The 22,215-nt window shown below is 38.0% G+C and overlaps 1 protein-coding gene across 11 annotated transcripts in view; it reads left to right on the top strand.

The window, feature by feature from the left end:
- Positions 1 to 22,215, top strand: part of dock10 (dedicator of cytokinesis 10) — a 78,561-nt gene extending 56,346 nt beyond the window's left edge. For 4 of the 11 annotated variants that reach the window (XM_028463795.1, XM_028463794.1, XM_028463790.1 and 1 more), the window contains 25 exons: positions 329 to 445; positions 681 to 798; positions 905 to 1,026; positions 2,435 to 2,549; positions 3,048 to 3,114; positions 4,491 to 4,538; positions 7,012 to 7,119; positions 7,912 to 8,021; positions 8,096 to 8,211; positions 8,352 to 8,489; positions 8,586 to 8,768; positions 9,972 to 10,082; positions 10,166 to 10,381; positions 10,468 to 10,525; positions 11,782 to 11,883; positions 12,289 to 12,395; positions 13,912 to 14,034; positions 14,123 to 14,236; positions 15,057 to 15,062; positions 15,527 to 15,673; positions 15,808 to 16,018; positions 18,139 to 18,329; positions 18,419 to 18,519; positions 20,174 to 20,312; positions 21,415 to 22,212. In XM_028463795.1, the coding sequence (XP_028319596.1) occupies positions 329 to 445; positions 681 to 798; positions 905 to 1,026; positions 2,435 to 2,549; positions 3,048 to 3,114; positions 4,491 to 4,538; positions 7,012 to 7,119; positions 7,912 to 8,021; positions 8,096 to 8,211; positions 8,352 to 8,489; positions 8,586 to 8,768; positions 9,972 to 10,082; positions 10,166 to 10,381; positions 10,468 to 10,525; positions 11,782 to 11,883; positions 12,289 to 12,395; positions 13,912 to 14,034; positions 14,123 to 14,236; positions 15,057 to 15,062; positions 15,527 to 15,673; positions 15,808 to 16,018; positions 18,139 to 18,329; positions 18,419 to 18,519; positions 20,174 to 20,312; positions 21,415 to 21,462 (2,916 nt within the window). In that variant the 3' untranslated portion in view covers positions 21,463 to 22,212. Of the gene's footprint in view, positions 1 to 328; positions 446 to 680; positions 799 to 904; positions 1,027 to 2,434; positions 2,550 to 3,047; positions 3,115 to 4,490; positions 4,539 to 7,011; positions 7,120 to 7,911; positions 8,022 to 8,095; positions 8,212 to 8,351; positions 8,490 to 8,585; positions 8,769 to 9,971; positions 10,083 to 10,165; positions 10,382 to 10,467; positions 10,526 to 11,781; positions 11,884 to 12,288; positions 12,396 to 13,911; positions 14,035 to 14,122; positions 14,237 to 15,056; positions 15,063 to 15,526; positions 15,674 to 15,807; positions 16,019 to 18,138; positions 18,330 to 18,418; positions 18,520 to 20,173; positions 21,039 to 21,077 lie in introns of all 11 variants that reach the window. The other 7 variants (XR_003675327.1, XM_028463793.1, XM_028463791.1 and 4 more) reach the window with 7 other exon arrangements.

The raw sequence follows: 22,215 nt of genomic DNA, 5'->3' as shown, positions 1-22,215 counted from the left end.
GTGAGTCATGTTTTCGCCGTCATTATTACTTGAGAGCTTTTAAGGGCCGGATTTGGCCCTCGGGTCTTGAGTTTGCACTCAAGACTTTACACATAATAAAAACAGTTGAGTACGGTTTGTGGGATTCATATTTTCAGCAGTGATAAGTGTTCCAGCCGCACCTTGGGAAGTCTGTGAAGCAGTTTGTAAAAGTTTTTAGATTGTCTTCATAAAGACATAAGTGTTCTACCATTAGGTGTGATAAACACCTGTATATGAGAGTAACAGTTAAGTATATGTTATCAAGCATTATAGTTTTAATGAGACTAACACAATGTTTGCTCTAAAGGAAAAGCAGGCCAGGATTGCATCTCTCTATCTGCCTCTGTACGGCCTGATTCTGGACAACATGCCTCGCTTCTTCCTCAGAGACCTTTTTCCAATATATTTCACTTCAAGTGATCAAGTAAGAATTCCATTATAGAATACAAAATTGTTGATTTTCTGTATATTATACAAACTCCTTGTTTTTATCAAAGTTTCTAGATTTCTCCTTAGCCTATGGCATTTATAACCACATGTTAGCTGCTGAAAAGCATTGTTGGCTGACCATTGTCAATATAAAACTTGTTGGCCAATTTGTTCAAAGTCATGTTTCCTACGCTTTCCTCTCGGTGCTCATCCATCCAAACGTCCTGCAGGGCTCTCGAGATGACCTCAGTGTGGGAGGCGGAGTGGCTGGTGGCGTGACTCCTTTAACTCGCCATGGCAACTCTGTGGATGCCTCATTTTCTAAAGAAGTGCTCAACTCTATAACAGGTAGCACCGCCAGATGTGTGATGTGTATTTGTAGGGCCCACATTAATTGTTAAGGTATGAATCAAGACAGTCATGCCAAATTCCCTTCCCCCCACACCGACTCCAGCATTTTCATCTTTGGTAGTTGCTACGGGTAACCAGGCAGACTCTCGAGGTTCCCTGATCAGCATGGACTCCAACCCTAGCAACAGTGACAGGAACAGTGAAAAGATGGATGGATGCGAGAAGGTGAGAGGATGAAAAGACTTAAACACAACAGCATTCCTATTTACAGTGCACATGGAAAGTATTCACAGCGCTTCGCTTTTCCCACATTTCATCATGTTACAGCCTTATTCCAAAAGGGATTAATTTCACTTTTTTTCCTCAAAATTCTACACATAATACCCCATAATGACAACTTAAAATGTTTGTTTGAGATTTTTGGCAAATTTATCAAAAATAAAAAACGAAGAAATCACTTGTACATAAGTATTCACAGCGTTCAAAAAAGAAATTATTAAGACAAAACTACACACATTGCACCCCAAAAATGTGGAGATGGTGGTCATTTGTTTTAAGTAATGATTTATTGGCTCCATAAACCGTTTACAGTCAAACATTTTGTCATACTGTAGGCTCATTTTCTGATTAATCAAAAAACTGTGCAGATCGTTTGATCGTTTTAGGACTGTCAACTTTGGTGTCAGTTGAGCAAAATTAGGGGTGGAGATAGTTTTGAAAATAACATAGTGATGAAATTCATATTTTTGCATAGTTTTTTCAGTAATGCTGATGGAACTTTCGGTGATAGTTGCAAATCTGTAGCAGATATGGTTGATCTGTTATGAAGATATGATATGTTATATGTTACGTTATTACAATTTTGAACTTTAAAGGCTTGCTGTAGCACCCCCTTTAGGACGATTGGCCTGTTTTTGCAGCTGAGGTGATCTGACATGGGCCTGGACCTTTGAGCAAAATTTGGTGAATGTTCACGCATGGGAAGGAGGATTTCCTCCTTCTTTTCCTCCTCCAAAGAAGAAGAAGAAACATGCAGGATAACAATAAGTTTGCAGCAGGTGATGCTGCCTGATCCTTAATGAGATAATTCCAATTCCTGGCAAAAACCAAAAATAAAGAAACCAAGGCCGAAAACCGAAACACCAAAATAATTTATTTTGCCAATTATTAGTACCGTTGTATTTATGATGATGACTGTGTGCTGCTTCATTACAACACCCTATTTTGGTTGGGTTGTTTTGGTGATTTAAAGTGTTTAGGTGGCCAAATTTTCAGTTTCAGTTTCTGCAGACAAATGTCTACAGTTAATTAAAACATATTAACTAATAAAATATTGTTTTTTTAGTTTTTACTTACGCAAAAATAACTGTTCGACCAAGAAAATGATATGTGATCCAAAATGCAAAAAAAGAAACATGAAGATATGCCATGTGCATCACATACATCTTAACTACTCTGCTAAATCCTGCCTTTTTCGTATAAACATACTCATTGTGCTTATCTTAGCAGTTCCTTGTTACTGATGCACAGAAATGTACCTGAATAAATACTGAGGTCATGACCTGAGCGTCCATGATTTATAGCACCACTTCTTCATCTGGCACTTTATTCCTGTCTGAATGCTTGTCCTTAGTTCGCCCGACCTCAGTCCCTGATTGGCTACGGCTCTCGCTGTGACAAATTGGACCAGGCTGAGACCCGCAGTCTCCTCATGTGCTTTCTACACATCATGAAAACCATATCCGAAGGTGAGAAGTTGCATTTTTTTTGTGACATCCACACACGAGGAAACAAAAGCTTGTCTAAAACCTGCAAGAACCGTGTGAACGCATATATTTGATTTCAGGGTGCAAATAGTTTACTCTCATTCTCTATTTTTGTGTATTTGGCTGTGAAACAATGCTTTTTGATGCCTGAATAACTCATATTTTAAGTGGAGTCCCACATACACTTATTTGACAGTCTTTGTATGTGTGTATTTGTGCGTGTGAGGCTTTTGATGGTCCTTCCTAATGCTTTAACTCTGAGATGGACCAAGTGGCTTGTCATGGATTTAAAGAATGGAATGCCCTAAAACCTTCATCAGGATAAGCGAGTATAAAAGATGAATGAATAGGTGGATGGATTTGCGTTAACTTGAGCCAAACATTCATCCATTTCCTGGCTCTCTATAAAAGCCTCACTGACACATTAGTCGAAGTACATTTGCTTCCATTTGTGATACAAAGTCTTTTGTCTTTTTCCAGATGTGCTGGTTTCGTACTGGTACCGAGCCATTCATCAGGAGATCTCTGACTTCTTCAACATTTTAGAGTAAGAGCTCTTCATCCCTGACTGTGGAAAGTTGCCCACATGTGCTGGTGAAATGATTGGTGAAGCTGACAGGGATGAGAATTGGTGAATGAGAGAAGAGGGGAAGGGAAGGAGACTACAAGGACAGATGAAAGTAATGAGAAAGAGAGAATGAAAAACACACTGTATTTCCAAAGGGAGCTCCTTACCCTCGAATGAGTGCAAAAAAACCAGTCATTTTTGTGTTTCCTGTTTGATTCCTACATTAAGGTCTGTCTTTGTTCTACATAATGGGGTTGAAAAATCCACCAAGAGAGAGTTTCTCAAACTATGGGTTGGGTCACAAAGGGATTTTCTGTGTTCCTTTACAGTGGGAAGATTAGCTAAGATTTGACTCCTAAATTTGCAATTTGTTTACATTAAAGAAAATAAAAGCTTTAGTTTGCTGTGTTCTTTATGGGTAGTTAATATAGTGATGATGTTTTGGGGTTTCTGGCAGTCAGTTGTCTGTTCTTCTTCTTCTTTCTTGGTTATGAGCATGTTTCATTTAATTTAATTTCATTTATTTACATTATGTCATAGTACAGGAATATCATGTCATTTCACAAGGAATATTCAACCTCGTTACATTGATTTTCCAGAAAGAAGCAGGGAAAAGAAAAATGATTATAAAGCCTCAATCAAAACATCATACAATTGGTCTGCCAAGTTTACACTAACTGAGATAATGATATTACAGCATTATTAGAAATAATCCATTACAAATTCAATTCCTACTCTCAGTACCAGAATAGGAAAACAAATAATACTAAACACCATGTTCATATTGTATTATCAGTCTCTTTTTGTACATTCTCTTAAATTGAATCAGCTCTTTATGTTGTTATGTAAAGAATTCATCATTTTAACCTCAACAACAGAAATGCACATCTGCTTAAACCGACTTCTATAGCTGCATATTGCCACCTACTGTACTGGAGTGTGCCATCTATTTCAGGTTAAAAAAAAAAGGCAGTGGCTATCCGTACAGTTGCCGTATCAATATACCGACATTCTATTCGTACGCAGCGCCCCTCATTGGCCAGTTTAGGTCACGTGACTAAGGTTAAACATAACCCTAACCCTAAGACGCGTACACGTACTTTGGTAAACGTACCAATAGCACCGGGGGTTGTCCGTAGGGCAACCGTACCAATAGACACCTTTAAAAAAAAAAAAAAAGCTACGTACTACTGGTGGTACTATTTCAAGGCCTTAACGTTAAAAAAAAAAAACCCATCAGAAGTGCAATAGTGCCCTAAGGCATTCTCTTGTTTCCTCCCCTCATCCAAGAATCCCTTCTCGGCTCCATGGTCTCTGTAGTTTATATAATCTAAAACGTTTGCTTGATTTCTCAGGTTGTGTCTTCAGCACTTCCGGTTCCTGGGGAAACGCCACATCGCCAGGTGAGCATGTGTTGCTGCTGCTGCATTTCTGTTGAATAGTCAAACCACGGTGCATTCATTATAACGCTGCAGATAGGAAAACAGCTCATTAACTCAGCCAAAAGGTGGCACACCCTATCCCTGTGATACATAATTCATACAATCATACTCACACGTGAATGCACGCAACTGTTAATACAGCCTCAAACACACACGCATGCAGACACGCCAAAATGCACCCAAACAAATGAATGTGGCACAGTCAGGCAGAAATACTAATATGTGATCTGTATGCGTGGGCACACTCAGGGATGAGCTTCAAGAAGAGGGAAGAGAAAAGGAGGAGGGAGGGAGGGAGGGAGGGGTGGGTGAAACCCCTGGATCATGCTGTTCACAGAGAATCACTGCTGGATATCATACTGTAGTAGTTGGCAGACGCAGGCTGGGGTTTTTTATTTCGTATCGCGTGTGCATATGCTCTCACTGGAGCGGTGCCATTGGCACTGCACGATTCTTCCATCTTCTCCTCCCTCCCAGCTAATTAAATTAGTCTTCATTTTTCCCCTTACAGCAATAGGAGGCTGAGATGTAAGCCAGCGTAAGGCTAGGAGAAGTCTGTGCTTTCCTTTGTGTGGAGGCATTAAGCGAATAAAGATAGCTGCTGGAAGCAGAGCTCTGGCTCTAATACGTTGTTGAGACCGTCTAGGTCTTTTAGCTACTTAACATTCATTTGTAACACGGAGCCATTGGGGGATTCACAGTCTTGTGTCTGTGTCAGTGTGTCTCTGTGTTAGCTCTTTGATGCCTGGCTGAGTCACTGTGAGCACCCACTGAGGATCAGCAGTGATGAAATACACCAGCAGAGCGTAGCCAAGCTCTGGAGATGCCATGTCAGACAATAGATAATCCAATAAAGCCCCTGCTCACAAATGGTTTTTATATATATAGTTTTCAATAATCATGTAACCCTGCTTTGGTTGTTACGGTAAATGAATGAGAGTTTAAAGTTTGATCACCGCTTCATAACGTGCTATTACAGCTCACGGATTTGTCGAACAAGCTGCATTTTCTTTCCGATAGTGCTGAGTTGGGCAAAATACAGAAACATGTGCATTCAGTTTCCCTTTTTTTCATTCAGTTTCTGGCTTATTTAACGCAGATTGAATCTAAAAACAAAACTATTAATGGTGAGCTCTGGTAAACATGTGTAAACCATGTTTAACAGAGTGAATCAAATGAGTAGCTCAATGGCAAACCCACATTTTTCTGCTGAAAACAGATGTATTTGGGTATGAAGTGCTGTTGTTGTTCTTAGTCATTTCAATTTGGCATATTTTGTTGTAAAAATGTAAGAGTGACTGCCCTCTATGGGTTCTAATCTGGCTATTACGTTTGAATTTTGCTGTTGGCTGAGAATGTTGGTCGTTTTTGTGGCTTCTCGTGTCACTGTTAGCCCCGCCCCTCTGATAAAAACTAGCACTTATGTACTGTGCAATCTGTGACGACTCAAGTAGGTTAGATTGAGAGAATTGTGAATATATATAGTAAGTTAGATATACACTATAGTTAGTATTGAGTAGGTAGTTAGCGTAGCATAAATTATTATCTGAAGATTGTATAGTATAAACTGGGCGTGTCTTAGTTGCTCCAGGAGCCCCGCCCATAATGAAGGCATTTTTCAGTGCTGTTTCATAGCACGTTCTCCACACCCAGTAGATAAATGCTATTTCATACAGAAATGCACGTTAATAATTGCTACATCTAGCAGTGCTCTCTGTCTGGAATGATGAGCTGATATCTTTTAGTTGACATTCATTTTCTGAGTTTTCTGCTTATTATTCACATCATTCCTCCTGATATTGCATGCTGTTGACCTTGTAACCCTCTGTCTCCCTGTGCTTCCCTATGATCAGCAGGGCAACACCAGCAATTTGTGGACAGATAGAACAGCTGTGCCAACAGGCTTTCACATCATTTCTTATTTTTCCTACATCTATGATCTTACTTGTTTTTTTTTCTTCAATTAGATATTATTTTTAATTTGACTTTGTTTTTACCATATCGGGGACATGATTTGCTGATCCAAAGCTCATTGTACTGAAATCTTTTATATTCTGTGCTGTTAAATGTTAAGCATAAATGCCAACCCTCAGGTTTATGCTTTGCACGAACACTCAACTGTGTGTTTTACACAAACGTGCACCAGCACAAACTAAAGCCATTGACACATCGCTGTGCCTCCAGCCTTTCTGTAAGAGCTGTTTGATCCTCAAACCAAGGTCAAATTGGCGATCCTGAATGCTTTCAGCATTTGATTTAGCCTTACGTGACCAAGCTGGTATAAATATGAAACAAGGTCACAGTTTGTCTTAAGTGTAAGGCCATTTCAAACAGCTGCACATGCCACTCGTTTTTTGTTTTTTTTAGGATAATAGACTAATTTTGCTGAAAGAGTGTTATAATGCTAGCTTTGATGTGGTTGGCTTGTGAACAGGAAACTAGCAGCAGCAGTAAAACTGGCCCAGTCAACCCAGGCCAATGGCACCATGAAGTCCTCTAACCACCCTCAGTCCTCTCAACCCTCCAGCCTCTTCCCTCAATGGTAATCACCCTCCACCAGAATAACACCCCAGCCTTGTTTACGGAGTTAATATGGATTCATTATATAGTTATAGAATGACTCATAAATACAGATGTAACCTGACATACACTGGGAAATATTTTATTTCTTCTTCTTCTTCATTGACGTGACCATTGTGTCCTTATTATACTATAGTTGTATAATGCATGTTCCTTAACCTGATCCCCATAGTGATTGTATCTGATCCGAGGGCCACAATATCAACATTTATGTCAGCATTTCGAATAATGGCGAAAATGTGCATTAATACAATTTTGTCTTTGTCTGTGGTTTTGATTGTTCTCATTTTGTGTGTGTTTTGAGTCATTATGTGTGGTATTGTACTTGTTTTTGTGTTTTTGTTGTAATTTTGTGTGTTTTTCTGTCATTTTCTGCATTTTTGTTGTCGATTTGTGCGTTTTTTGGGGTCACTTTCTGTATTTTTGTTGTTGTTTTTTGTATTTTCCTGTCATTTTGTGTAATTTTGTTAACAGTTTATGTGTCTTTGGAGCTATTCTGCAATGTGTTTTTGTAGTCATTTTGTTTGTTTAAATGGTTGTTGTGTCTGTCTTTGTTGTCATTTTATGAGTTATGAGTCATTTTGTGTATTTTTGGAATTACAATTTTGGGGGATTTGCTTTTGGGGGCCACAAAAAAAATAAATGTGTTCATATCTGGTGTAGTGTGTGATTTTCCATGCTTTGTGTCCTCAACAAATGTTCTATGGTGTATCTCAAATTGTGCTGTTGCCTTACTTCCTGCCGGTGCTTCCAGGATGGCATCAGGAGGAGACGGCCACCGACAGGCTCGCTCCCAGACCATGCCCATCATCAGGGGCAAGAACGCCCTGAACAACCCTAAGCTGCTGCAGATGATGGACTCAGGTTACATTCAAACACACACAAGGACAAAGTGGAACGTGTTGCTTGTATTGACGATAGGTATGCTTTGATTTTAGACGGACCTATCCACGATGGAGACTCGCTGACTCCTACAGACATCGAGGCCAACCTGTCGACAGAGGTTTCTCTCACAGTTCTGGATGTGTTGGAGCTTTTTGTTCATCATCACAAGGTCTCTCATCATTTATTTATGCTATACAACCAAGATTCAAATACACATGGCTGTTATCAAAGTGATCTCTATAGGTTATACTGCTCCCTGGTGGCAGCGACAATATTGCATTCTTAAATGTAATTTCTGCTTCCCTTCAGAAGCAGCTGTTGCTGGATGATGGACAGAACACACTGATGAAGAAGGTGCTGGACACCTACATGCTTTACTTTCAAATCAACCAATCAACTGCTACTCTGCGGCACGTTTTTGCTGCACTCAGGCTTTTTGTCCAAAAGGTGCAACATTTATGCTTTGTATTTAAAAAAATAATAATTTTCTCCTTGTGTTTTAGATCTAATATGTGATATCTATTCTCTTTTTTGTGTGTCTAGTTCCCTGGTGCATTTTTCCAGGGTAAAGCAGACCTGTGTGGCTGCTTGTGCTATGAAATCCTCAAGTGCTGTAACCATCGATCCAGCTCCACACAGATGGAGGCGGCAGCCCTGCTGTATTTTGTCATGAGGAAAAACTTTGAGTTTACAAAGGGCAAGTCTATCGTACGCTCACATCTGCAGGTCAGTATGACTCAGCATACGGTGTTTTATAAATAACACCAAATCTTTCCTTTGATTAATCTGATTCATCTCAATGTGATCTTAATTCGTCTTTATTTAGTCTTTATTATTCAATCAAAGAAAAAAAATACTTTCAGTAAAAACAAAGAGCTGTAAGAGTTTTTTTCACTTCAATAAAAGAAACTCAATTTTTTGGGGCTCACATTTTTTTCTGTTCAAACACTTTTTTTTCTTTGATTGAAATGTTATATTTTTTGATTGAATAATAAAGACACAAATGCACTTCCCATAATATGGCCCAAATACAAAAAAGATGACATCAATAAAAAATAAAAAAAATCAATATAAAACAGTTTACTGTATTTATTTTCAATCAAAGGAAGAAAATGTACAGTATATATATGCATGTATACTGCCTGGTTTTACAACTATTATACTTTAACTTAAATTACATATTTATTTTCTCTCTTTTTATTTCAATTATTATTATTTATTTATTTTTTTACTGCTATTATTTTATTTTGATTTGTATTTTTTATTTTTATTTATTTGATTTGATTTTTTATTATTTTATTTTAATTTGATTTGATTTTATTTTTTATTATTTTATTTTTATTTTCTTTTTCTTTTTGTCATTTGTATTTTCCTTGAGTGAATGCATTACTGAATACTTAACAATACCACTAATATTACTATTATGTTGTAGTTTACTGTCTGTGGGGGATGGAGGCAAAGCGAGGGAGGGAGGGAGGGTGGGGGGTTATGGGTAATGTGGTTTGTATTGAATGTTCTGTACGGACTGTTTTCTATATATGTATGAAAAACAAATGAAAACTCAGTAAACACAGTGATTTAAAAAAAAAAAGAGACCAAAGAAAGATGAAGTGTTCAAATGCTATTTGGCTCTCAAATATTTTTTTGCATTTGAACACTTTTTTTTTATCTAAGTGGTTTATTTTGATTGAAGTGATTTAGATTTTTTATGATTGAAAATATTTTTTTTGATTGAATAATAAAGACACAAATCTGATTTCATAATTTCCCTCATTTTAAAAACTTTCCGTTTTTGAAAGATTATTTATTAGTTCTATTGTAATAAAAAAATACAACAGCTATACCTTAGTTTGTTACATAATGTGGGAATTCGTTTTTTTTTTTTTTTGCTAAAATGAATTAGTGATACTTTTTCTCTCTGTCCTTCAGGTAATCAAAGCAGTGAGCCAGTTGATAGCCGATGCTGGTATTGGAGGCTCCAGGTTTCAACAGTCCTTGGCAATAATTAATAACTTTGCCAATGGAGATGCAGTACTTAAGGTAAAGCTGGTTCATTGCTAAGAAAATGGCTTTGTTGTTGCCCTGTTTGCAGTGTTTTATTTCCATCTGACGTTTCGTTACAGAACACGCCTTTTCCTGCTGAGGTGAAAGACCTGACTAAACGAATCAGAACTGTTCTGATGGCCACAGCACAAATGAAAGAGCATGAGAAAGATCCAGAAATGCTGGTGGATCTGCAGTACAGTCTTGCCAACTCTTATGCGAGCACACCGGAGCTTCGACGCACATGGCTGGAGAGCATGGCCAAGGTTCACGTCCGTAATGGAGACCTCTCTGAGGTCAGGAATGGTTGACTGTGTGACATTATCTAAATATCAAAGATGTGTGCAGGTCAGGGACTGACGTGGTTTATTTTCCTACTAAGGCCGCGATGTGCTACATCCACATCTCTGCTCTCATCGCTGAATCGTTGAAGAGGAGAGGTGAGTGCACACGTGCAACTATATTTATCATTAAGCTTCCTGCTGCATGGGTGAGCCAGCCCATGCATAAGCAGTGCTATTGCAACTCTGTTTGTGCATTTTTGAAAACCTCATAGCAGGGTTGGGGTCAATTATAATTGTGATCTCGTAATTGATGATTTATTACAATTATGGTGTAATTATAACTGTAATTGCAGATTTGCTGTCGTAATCGTAATTAAATCGTAATTTGAGTTTACGTAATTCACTTTGTAATTGCCATGAAAATTCTATCAAAATTTGAATTTAATGCAAAACTGGGGAACCATGTTACAGTTCTACACATATGTAGTTAACAATTAATAAAACATGTTTCATATCAAGCTTTCACACATTTTACCATTAAAAAAAAATTGAAATCGATGGATTATACTGACACAATAAAGGCTTATATGTCCTCAACAAAAATATTAAAACCTATATTTTCATTGATTAGGAAGCCTAACAAATTAACCAATAGATAGGAAATAAATATTTGTTTTTCGTGTATTTTACAGCTGATTTAGAACCCATTGTCATATTAGATGCTAACAGAAAGCTAACACAAATGGAAGGTTACATTTTATGGGGTTTATTTATTAAAGGCTCAGTAAGTGTAATTGAACTTTAGCAATTGAGGACGTAATTGTAATTGACTTTCGGAGGATAAAAATCTATTGTAATTGGAAAAAATGCTGGTCACAGTAATCATAATCGAATTGTACTGTCATTGCACATGGGTAATTGAAACATAATTGTAACTGAAAAATGTAATTGACCCCAACCCTGCCTCATAGATCTATCCCTATTATCATATCTCCAGAAAGCCATTTTCTCTCTGCTAACAGTGGCACTGTTAGTCATTCATAACACAGGGAATGTTAATGTTTGTATCTGAAAGGGTTTTATGTGACAATAAAAGTCATTGGCTGCTGTCTGTAGCCAACATCTTTTCATCATCTAATTCATATGCATTGTTTCAAACCTCACACCAATATTTTCTGCACTTTTCTGGCCGGCATGTCGCTCGTTCTCTCGCCTCCATCCTTTACGTGTCAATCACTCGCCACGTGTTTCTGACATCTTTCTTGCATGCGCTTTATTCACTAAGCCTGTGGACCAGCAGCTCGCTGGACATGTCAGTAGCATGGTTGATTTGCAAGCCTTGTGTTAAATAAAAAAAAAAAAAAGTGGGCACAACCTTTGTAAACCTCCCTCCTCCCCCTTCCACTGAACAGGCTACTGGAGAGCTGACAAGGCCAGGATGTCCAGTGTGTCCCCTGAGGAAAGCCCTGTGTTTAAATGTAGCTCCTTACTAACTACCTCGCGAGATCAAGACAGTGAGTGTGTGCGCCTGGGGTCCTGCTGGGAGATTGGGCTGGGGCTGGGAGTCAAGAAAGACAAGGAAAAGAGATCCATTGTTTGGGGTGATTGTGGGTGTGCAGATATTAGGAGTGACAGAGGAGTGGGTTTGTCTTTTCCACACACTTTCATACGTGTTCGATGAGCACCGTTCTTGCCTTGGGGGCCTTTTTATTCTCACTGTTTTTCCAACAAATAGAATACAAATAGATAAATATTCTAATGCTGTTCACGGAATGCGTTGATGTCGAAAATTGTTCCCTGTGCTTTCATTAAAGAATAGTTGTTCAAAACTGATTTTATGTGTATCTGAGGGAAGATTCTGGTAAACATGTTTCCATTGTGCTGATGTGGTGTTTTTTTTTTATGTGTTTGGAATCCAGCGTCGTTCTCATTGGGCTGGGCAGCATTCATGTGTATCAGCCCTAATGTTAAAGAGGAGAGCGCTATGAAGGAAGACACAGGGACACAAGACACACCCTATACTGAGGTCAGAGTTTGTCAAACCTTTATTCCTTCTCCCTGTTTATTAACCTGTAATCTGATCATCTAAAAGCATTATCCATCCATCCATTTTCTGACCCGCTTGCTCCTTTTTTTTTTTTTTTTTTAGGGTCACGGAATGATTCAATGAAATATAATTTAATTCATTCATTCAATCATACTGTTCTATTTATTCTCATTTCTTACGTTATATCATCTCATCCATTGATATTTCATATTTTGTGTCTAATCAATTATTTAGTTTCACATTTAATGTTATCTCAGTTATCTCATATTTCTTTTCTGGGGTACATTTTGATTCATTTTGATCAGACATGTCTCTCAAATACTACTTCATCTCACTACATGTACTTTTCCATTTCATGTTCACATCCTGTCATTTGGTCGTACATTATCTCGTCTCATGCTAACAACTCTTCTCACATTCGATTTCCTTTCTTCTTCTTTTTTTTTTTTACTTTGTTTTTATTTATAATTTATGACATACAAACCACTTATAAATGTAATAAATAAATAAATAAATACAAAAATACAGGAAAAAAAAACAGAAAACAAAAACAATAATTTTACAATTTTTCAGGGACATTTCTTGGGTGCGTTCTCAAGTGATCCAGTTCATTGTTGTTGTTCCACTTTGTATCTAATTATTTTCTCTCCCTCTCACATTATTTCATTATTATATAATTTTTTTAGCCGTCATCATTAATAGCAGTTCTTCATTATTGAATGCCTTATTTTATTTATTTTATTTATTTTATTTATTTTATTTATTTTATTTATTTTATTTTATCTATTCTATTGTTTGCTATAGGCAAGGCAAGGCAAATTTATTTATATAGCGCATTTCATACTCAAGGCAACTCAATGTGCTTTACATGATAAAACATTCAATTGTTTAAAATCAATAAGAACATTTAAAATCATCAGTAAAATCAATTAAAATCATCAGTAAAATCAATTAAAATCATCAGTAAAATCATCATTACATCAACAACATGACAAAAAATCTCTCTCTCAATCATATGCAGTAGAGAAAAAAAGTGCCTTTAACTTTGATTTAAAAATGTTCACATTAGATACTGACTTCAGCTCCGCTGGCAGTTTGTTCCACTTCTTTGCAGCATAACAACTAAAAGCAGCATCACCATGTTTACTGTGAACTCTGGGCTCCACTATCTGATCTGTGTCCATAGATCTGAGAGACCTGCTGGGTTCATACCTGACTAACATGTCACTGATGTATTCTGGACCAAACCCATTCACAGATTTATACACCAGCAGCAGAACTTTAAAGTCTATTCTGAGGCTGACTGGGAGCCAGTATAGCACCATTTTTAAGCACCTGTGCGCCAAAGCAAATTCCTAGTTGTGAATTCTGTTCATCAACAATGGCAATAAAACATTCTGATTGTGATTCTGATTGAATATATTGTTATCTTTTTAGGAAGTTAGTGTTGTTATTGTGGTTTTTAAACCCACCACATGTGATGTAATGGCCCTAGGACACCCTGGTGGAGCAGCTGGAGCTTTGCGTGGACTACCTGTGGAAATCAGAGCGCTACGAGCTCATCGCTGACATCAACAAGCCTGTGATTGTCGTCTTTGAAAAGAGAAGAGATTTTAAGGTAAAACCTGGTCCTGTATGTGTAAATGAATTAAGGCGTATACGTGTTATGAGTGGACATTAAACCTTGAGTGTTTGTGTGTTCTCAGAGGTTATCAGAGCTCTACTATGACATCCATCGCTCCTACCTGAAGGTGACGGAGGTGGTGAACTCTGAGAAGCGGCTCTTTGGTCGCTACTACCGTGTAGCTTTTTATGGCCAGGTGAGCACTGACGCAGTATAATTTACACACTACATATAATGGGAATTCAAACATTTTGTTAGATTAAAGGGATATTTAAAAAAGATCTGTTTCTGTATTTCAAGATGTTCAACAAATATGTGAATTTGGCCTGATTTAATATGTGAAAACGCAATAATAACTCACCCAATACTAAATGAATGATTTGTTGCTCCTCTCTATTATTTTACATTCTGATATACTACCTATCTTTAAAACATTATGGAGATAAAGTTTGGAATATTGGAGAAATTTGAACTTCTTTGTATGTAAGTCAGTGTTTTTCCAAAGACTAAGGGTCCCTCACATGTTTTATTGTATATTTCTTAGTCAATGCATAATATTGCAGTGGTTTTCAAACCTTTTCCCTCCTTTTCAACAAAATGGGTAAAAAAAAATTTTTTAACCCTTATTGAAAAAGGTGAAAATGTGTAATTATTCTTCTTCAAAACAAAATGAAAATAATTTAAAATGTGCCGTCACATATTTTAGAACAGTAATAATAATGTTATTTTAGCACAAAGTTTTTTTTCTTTCTATTTTTACCCCCAAGGTTTAGCAAGGCTGTTCTTGTCATAACGTCATGTCCCCCAGTTTGAGAACCACTGGTATAATGCACAAACGCTGTCTCAGATAGATAAATAAAAAGGATAGTAAGTGAATGATTATGATGGTTTATGAAAGTTGCAGCATATTGTCAATGAAGCACAGCATTAAAAAGTGAGGCCAGTTTCACTGTCTCAGTCTCTCTTCTTAATGCTTGTATCTGCTCTTTTCTTCCTTTTTGTTATATTTGGTCAAGGTTGCGGTAAGTTTTGTGTATGTTTTTCCATAATCCTCTGTGCTAACCTCTTTTTCCCCTCTTTTCCCCTTCAACCAATATTAACATTGCGTGTTTTTGCCTTTAAAAGGGTTTGTCACAAGCTTGCTGTGGTCCATTTTACTTCCCATTATACCCAATTCAAAAGCTGCTTTTAAATAGAATTGTTTTTGTTAAGCCACAACAGGTGTCAGGAGGAAACTTCTAAATGAATTCATATTTAACATTTTACATCTGAGCTAAACGACCCCTGCTTGCTGTGATCCACAACTTAAAAGCAACATTCTGTTATTGCTCAGTCTTTCTAACAAAAACGGCCATATTTGTATTACCACCTGTGGCTCAAAAAAGCACAAGGGAGCGAAACAAAACCACATCACACATAAACTTTACATTTCATTTCTATTGGATTCTGTTAATTGTTGTGCCCTTGTATGTACAATATGTTTTAGGGTTTCTTTGAGGAGGAAGAAAGCAAAGAGTTCATCTACAAGGAGCCAAAGCTGACAGCGCTGTCTGAGATCTCACAAAGATTACTGAAACTCTACTCAGACAAGTTCGGAGCTGATAATGTGAAGATGATCCAGGACTCTAATAAGGTGACTGAATAATGACCAGCTTTTAAGTGTAGACTCCATTGCCCTAGGGCCTAGGCTTTTACTACTACATAAAGCACATTCTTCTTCTTATTATTTTGCTTGTTTGTTGCATTTTGGTACATTGCAAAACGCAGGTGAACCCCAAAGACTTGGACCCTAAGTTTGCCTACATACAGGTAACTTATGTGGTACCCTTCTTTGATGAGAAAGAACAACAGGACAAAAGGACCGACTTCGAGAGGCATCACAACATTAATCGCTTTGTGTTCGAGACGCCATTCACTCTGTCGGGAAAGAAACATGGAGATGTGGAGGAGCAATGCAAGAGACGCACAATACTGACGAGTGAGTCAACATTTAGTCCCACACACTTTAAAGGCACCTGTGGTGAACTTTACCTGCACACTCGATCGTATAGATACTAGAGGTTTAGTAAGGTAAGGCATTCATAGGTCTTTGTCAAACAGCCATGAGTACAAAATATCTGCTCCTCTCGAAGGAATGGTCGGTGCTATCTTACCTCCTCCTCAGTTAATAATTACAATCATACAACAGTTAGTTGCGACCAAGTAATTTGATTGGATAGCAGACATTACAAGAGTGCTGATATAGAGAAACAACAGAACATATCACTCCCCTATACAGCTGATCCAAATGCTGTTAATTACTGTTACATCTTGGGAAAACTACACAGCAGTACACCGTGGTCTCCACTTGTGGAACTATTTTTGTTGACGGATGATTGATGATTAAATAAACAAATCAATCGTAATCTCTTGTCACTTATTAAAGCAGAACTAAGTATTTTTTTCACGTTAATAAATCCTTCTCATAGTCCCTGTGAGGGTAATACAAGTGTTTATGGGGTGATTGGGGGGTCTTTCATCTCCCCCTGCTGCCTCTGGCTAGAAAACCACACTTGCAACTTTCCTGTCTCCGACCCGGTGGCAAGACGTACTGCTTTACGGCAGCCCAATACAGACTAATGCTAGATTATGACCACGAGGCTGGACACGGTTATCTACAAATTCAATTTTCTCTAACTCATATCATGGCAGAGCCAGTAAAAAAATGGTTGAGAAGACCTTTGTCCGAGGAACGGAGCAACTCCATGCAGTGACAGCTCAGCAGCAACACACAGCAATCACACACACTGTTGTCGCGGCATCAGGCACGCACACACACTCACAACCCAGCGCTCCATCAGGCAGCACACACACAAATATCCATCTATCTATCTATCCATTTTCAGAGCCGCTTTGTCAGCACACAAACAAACACATCACACACATTTCCACACTCCCTTCTGTTTTTCTCCCACATCATTCATTTATTTTACTTGTCTCTCTTCCTCATACTGTTCACATGGTCACATGTGTGAAAGCAGCCTTACTGTTGTATTAGGATTTTTCAGTGATCGGTTGCTACTGTCTTGGGAGAGCAAATGTGCGCATATTACTGTGGGGAGGGGCAGGCGGCGCGGTGTTTTTACGTCAGTGACATAACCAAAAGGGACCTTTACAGGGAGCGCAAGTTACTTAGTTCTGCTTTAATGTTAACTGATAAAAATGTGCTTGTAGAACTGATGTATAGAAGCACTATCATCTATTATGGCTTAATTACAATACAACTTAACATTATGTTGGACTGGCCTTCGAGTTAGCCATTGCACAGGTCTCTGGTGGAAATTTCCTTCTGGGAATCACTAGAAAATCTACTCTGTGTCCTGAGCCAGGACATCTGATCCCTGCTCACTCTAGTCATGCAGAGCGTTCTGCAGCTGGTCATTGATTAAATAATGCTGCTCTGATTCACAAAACAGTGCCAGACTAATCAAACAAGCCTCCAAGACACATTCTTGTCTTTTCTGTAGCAATAAATGAAATCACTATAAGAAGGTAAAAGCTAAAGCAAAACACGGCCCCTGAAACAACTGTGCTTCGTCACATCCAGCCAAACATGGCTGATTCCATATTGGTTTATTTTAAGAAATAGAACCTTTTGGAAAAATAGGTGGTTTTATTAGGAAACACATAAACATAAAACACGATTGATGTTATAAACACGACATGTACTATTTAACAGATCACGAGCTGCGACAACTGCTTCTTGTGACTGAGAAAAGCTTAAACTCTTTTGTCAGCTGTCAGAGTCTATAACCAGCACATTGGCAGCTAATCCACCGACAGTGCGCTAGTTTAGTGTGTGTATGTATATATTTTGTTTTTATATTGTCTATATATTCTGTTTTTATTGTGCAATGTTCCTTTCTTGCCACGTATTTCCTTTTTCTCTCTGTACGGTGTACAGCCCCCTGTGTGTACAGTATTTATCTTCTATTTTTTATTATGCTGCTTTATTTTATTTTATTTTATTCTATTTATCTGCTGCTGAAACTGTGCAAATGTCCCCTTTTGTGGGACTAATAAAGGTCATTTTAATCTTTATCTTTGGATTCTCTTCAGCGTGTTCCAGCTTTCCATACCTGAAGAAGCGTATCCAGGTGGTGGAGCAGCAAAGCACAGAGATGAACCCCATCGAAGTGGCCATCGATGAGATGTCTCGTAAAGTCTCTGAGCTCAATCAGCTCTGTAACATGGAGGAGGTAGACATGATCCGGCTGCAGCTAAAACTGCAGGGCAGCGTCAGTGTCAAGGTGAGGAGTCGTGTGAAATAAACCTCTTACAGTTGGGTTGGCTGTTTGTTTGTTCTTTAGTAAATCTCAGCGCAATCATCCAAACACAGGTAAATGCAGGTCCTATGGCCTATGCAAGGGCCTTTTTGGAGGAGAAGAATGCTAAGAAATATCCGGACAACCAGGTGAAACTTCTGAAGGAGATTTTCAGGTAAAATGATTCTCTGAAAAGTGTATTTATTTTATTTATTTATTGCTTATTTGACAGGGACAATGTGCATTCATCAACATTACAGTAAATTATAGTTTAAAGAAGCATAGGGCAGGATTTGAAAAAAAATAAACAATCATTTTAAGTTTTTTTTAATGCTAATGTGTGATGAAGTGCTCTAAACCAAAGAGAATGAGCCAACAGACGTTTCTCGTTATTGCCTTGAAAAGATTGTGTGATACATTTTGTAATGCTGTTCTGGGTTGAGAATTTCCCGCGCAGTTCTGCAGACGTGACATCAAATGACGCTGGTGCGCTTGGAGACTGAAATAAGACAAGCACAGTGGACTAAACTACCGTTTAGTTCCACAGACGTATGCAGAGGCATGTGCACAGGTCTTGCAGTAAACCGTCACATGAACGGCGTGTAAATAAATAACCGTGTCACAGTTGAAGTGCGGATTGGGCCACATTTTCTTCAGTAAGAACCTCATTTTTTTTAATCAAAGAAATTACATATTTTTGTTTGTTTTAGTGGTAAGTAGCAATTTTATTAACAAACAACTGTTAATATCAGATCAGTGCACGGGTAACAAGCGAACGTCAAACATAAACAGGCGCAGTGCACTCAAGTGACCTAAGGGTAAGGATAATCCGTGTTATTGGGCAGAAAAAGGACTGTTTCAACAGTGTATTCCTTTAAATGTGTCCTCTGCTCCATTGTTCTTGCCCCGTGGATCACAGCTCTCACTGTTATACAGTTTAAGCTGCATTCTACAGGTCTATAGCAGCTGTAGCAGCTGCAGCAGGAAAGGAAGAACGCTGCGTGCAAACGACACTGTGACCAAACCCCAACACTAGTACTAAATATCTGTCCGAACCCGACCCGTCCGGTGCCGTCAGGGTTCGGTCGGGCATCCATCCTCTAGCATCAGCTATAAACAGTTGATGCACTCCCCCGCGGCGGCTTGGCTGATGGCTGCAGTTAATCTAACCACTGTGGTGTCACTATGGAATCTGATTTCTAGATCCTGCCCTAGGCTCCTTTAATGTCTCATTTTCATCTGCTGTCCCTGGACAGCTGGTAAAAGTCCCCCTAAAAACAAAATCTATCAACATTAGTACAATAAAAAATAAAACAGCCTAAAACATTTATAAAAACTTTATACTTCATCTTCCTAGAAAGTTTAAAAGTCAGTTTCATTAAAGTAGTTCATGTTCCTCTGTGAAGAATGTCGGTAGCCTTTCTGCCCAACTATCAAATTTTAACATGAATGAACCTTTTCCAGTGTGTATTTATGTTTCAGATAAGTGTGTATATTGGCTCAAATCTAAATCGATAATTCAATTTCATTCAAATGTTCTAAATATAATTGAAATATATTAATAAAATAAAATGCAAGAGAACTCATGACTATCAGGGCTGATAATTGCAGATCTGATTATTCAAAAGCCATTTTCTTAGCTGGGTTTTAAATTAATTATATGAATGTATGAATTTCATAAATTTAGATACACCTTATTCCTGTGGCTGCTACTTCCTGATTATAAGTCCTGCATAATTTACAGAAGCTTTAAAAGGCTGGACAGAAGACTGAACTTCAGTGAATGCATTGACATCCTACAGCTAATCCGTCCTTTAACAACCCTGCAGGCAGTTTGCAGAAGCGTGTGGTCAGGCGTTGGATGTGAATGAGCGTCTGATTAAGGAGGACCAGCTGGAATACCAGGAGGAGATGCGAGCTCACTACAGGGACATGCTGACCGAGCTGTGCAGCATCATGAATGAACAGGTCTCGCTCTACAACAGCCCCTGACTCTCCAGACCTTTTCATTTACCAAACTGTGGCTTCTTCTTACTCTTGTTTTTTTGGCTGCTTTACCATTCCAGTTGCATGGATATGGTACATTTTCTGCCATTTGCATGGATTTCTATTGCTGCTTTTTTCATTTTAATTTTCAGCCCTTTTTAGTCACTATAGCTTCATGACATGGCTGTGGGTTTAATGGGATATGTTATTTTAACTAGTGGAAAGTCTCTTTTTTGATATTTATAATTCAATTCTGACTAGTTATATAAGGAATTTTAGATATGTAGAAGAAAGTTGTTACTAGTAACAATTATATTGTAGATATCTGAAATGCAAATCCTGATACCTGAAACTACATTCTCACGAGTTACACTCCCAAGCTGACATATCAGTCATTTAATTCTGACTAGTCAGAATTAAATGATCGATATCTAAAATTCAATTTATGATATCTGAAATGTAAGAACAATTGTTGATATCTACAATTAACATTATGACAAGTGGGAATAGAATTGTAGATATCAACAATTGCTATTGCAACTAGTCAACATGATATAATGGATGTGTGGCCTTGGAATTGTAACATGTCAAAATTGAATTGTAGATATCTGAAATTAAATTTGAATGGAAGTCAATGGGACATTTTGACTAGTTGGAATGAAGTTTCAGATATCTACAATGGTGATTTTCACTCGTGAGAATTGAATTGTTGATATCTACAATTAATAGTGTTACTAGTCAGAATAGAATTGTAGATATCAATAATTAGAATTGCAACTAGTCAAAATTACATGGATACTGTATGTGGATTTGGAATTACATGTCAAAATTGAATTATAGATCTCTACAATTACAAGTACCGCTACTTATTAAATGTTAAAACAGCTTGGCATATCAATACATGCTCTGTCTGCCAGTTCTCTGCTCAGTCTTTCCACACCAGATGTGCTGTGTCATCAGGTTTTTTGAAATACATCCATTTGGTTTGGCTTTTCCCACAACCACAGTCCGTCCCTCGCAGTCAGTCTTTTCTTTTGCATCTACCCTTTTCCAATGTGAGCTTATTATTCTCGCTCTTGTCCAGATTCCTCACACAAGACAACCAGGAACGGAGCGCCACAGCACCTACTGAGTGACCACTAGACTCTTCAGAGATTCCTTGTGCCAGTTTGAGCTTCTGCTTGGCTCATTTCTTTGTTTCTGACTGTGGTTTTTTGGACTTGTGGAACTGTGACCGATGGGTAATGTAGAGAAAACAAGGGGAAAAAGTGTGTAGACTGTGGTTGTGGTAGTCTGTTGTCCTGTTTTTGAACTTTGACCGTCTACAGTAGAGGCTAGGCTGCTGGATTATAGCTTCTGTTTTTTTTTTTTATTTGGTTTTAGAGACTTGATCCTCGTGTTGTATGAATTTTTCTACCCTGCAAAGTAATTCATTAACTTACACACACACACACACATTCAAGCAAACACACACGCCTTCTCTCAACAACCTTGACCCCTTTAGACAACAGTGTCCTTAATGAGCTTGAGGTGCGTTCAGCTGGATGTGAAAAGTAAAACCTTTTGGTGCATTATGATTTTCACATCGGCTGTTGTCTTTCAAACTGTTAATGAGTGTAAAGATAAACAATGTGAAGAAAAAAAACATTTCAAAACAGGGATTTAAAAACTAAGAATGTGAGGAGTTGGACGCACCTCTTGTTCTTATTTGAATGTAGAGCAACCTCACACTGCTACTTTGTATGCTTGCTAACGTTCCGGAAATATCAGCTTCGCAATTTTCAAACGCAACCAACAAAAGCTAATGTTTTGTAACATTTTTATAATTCAAACTGCATTGGTACTGTTATTATTTCCTGTTTTGTTTTGAATTGTAAATAAGAAG

Source organism: Gouania willdenowi, chromosome 13 (genome assembly GCF_900634775.1).
Source record: "Gouania willdenowi chromosome 13, fGouWil2.1, whole genome shotgun sequence".
Taxonomy (NCBI): Eukaryota; Metazoa; Chordata; class Actinopteri; order Blenniiformes; family Gobiesocidae; genus Gouania; species Gouania willdenowi.
The sequence above is the reverse complement of the archived record's forward strand: the minus strand, read 5'-3'. Positions and strand labels throughout refer to the sequence as shown.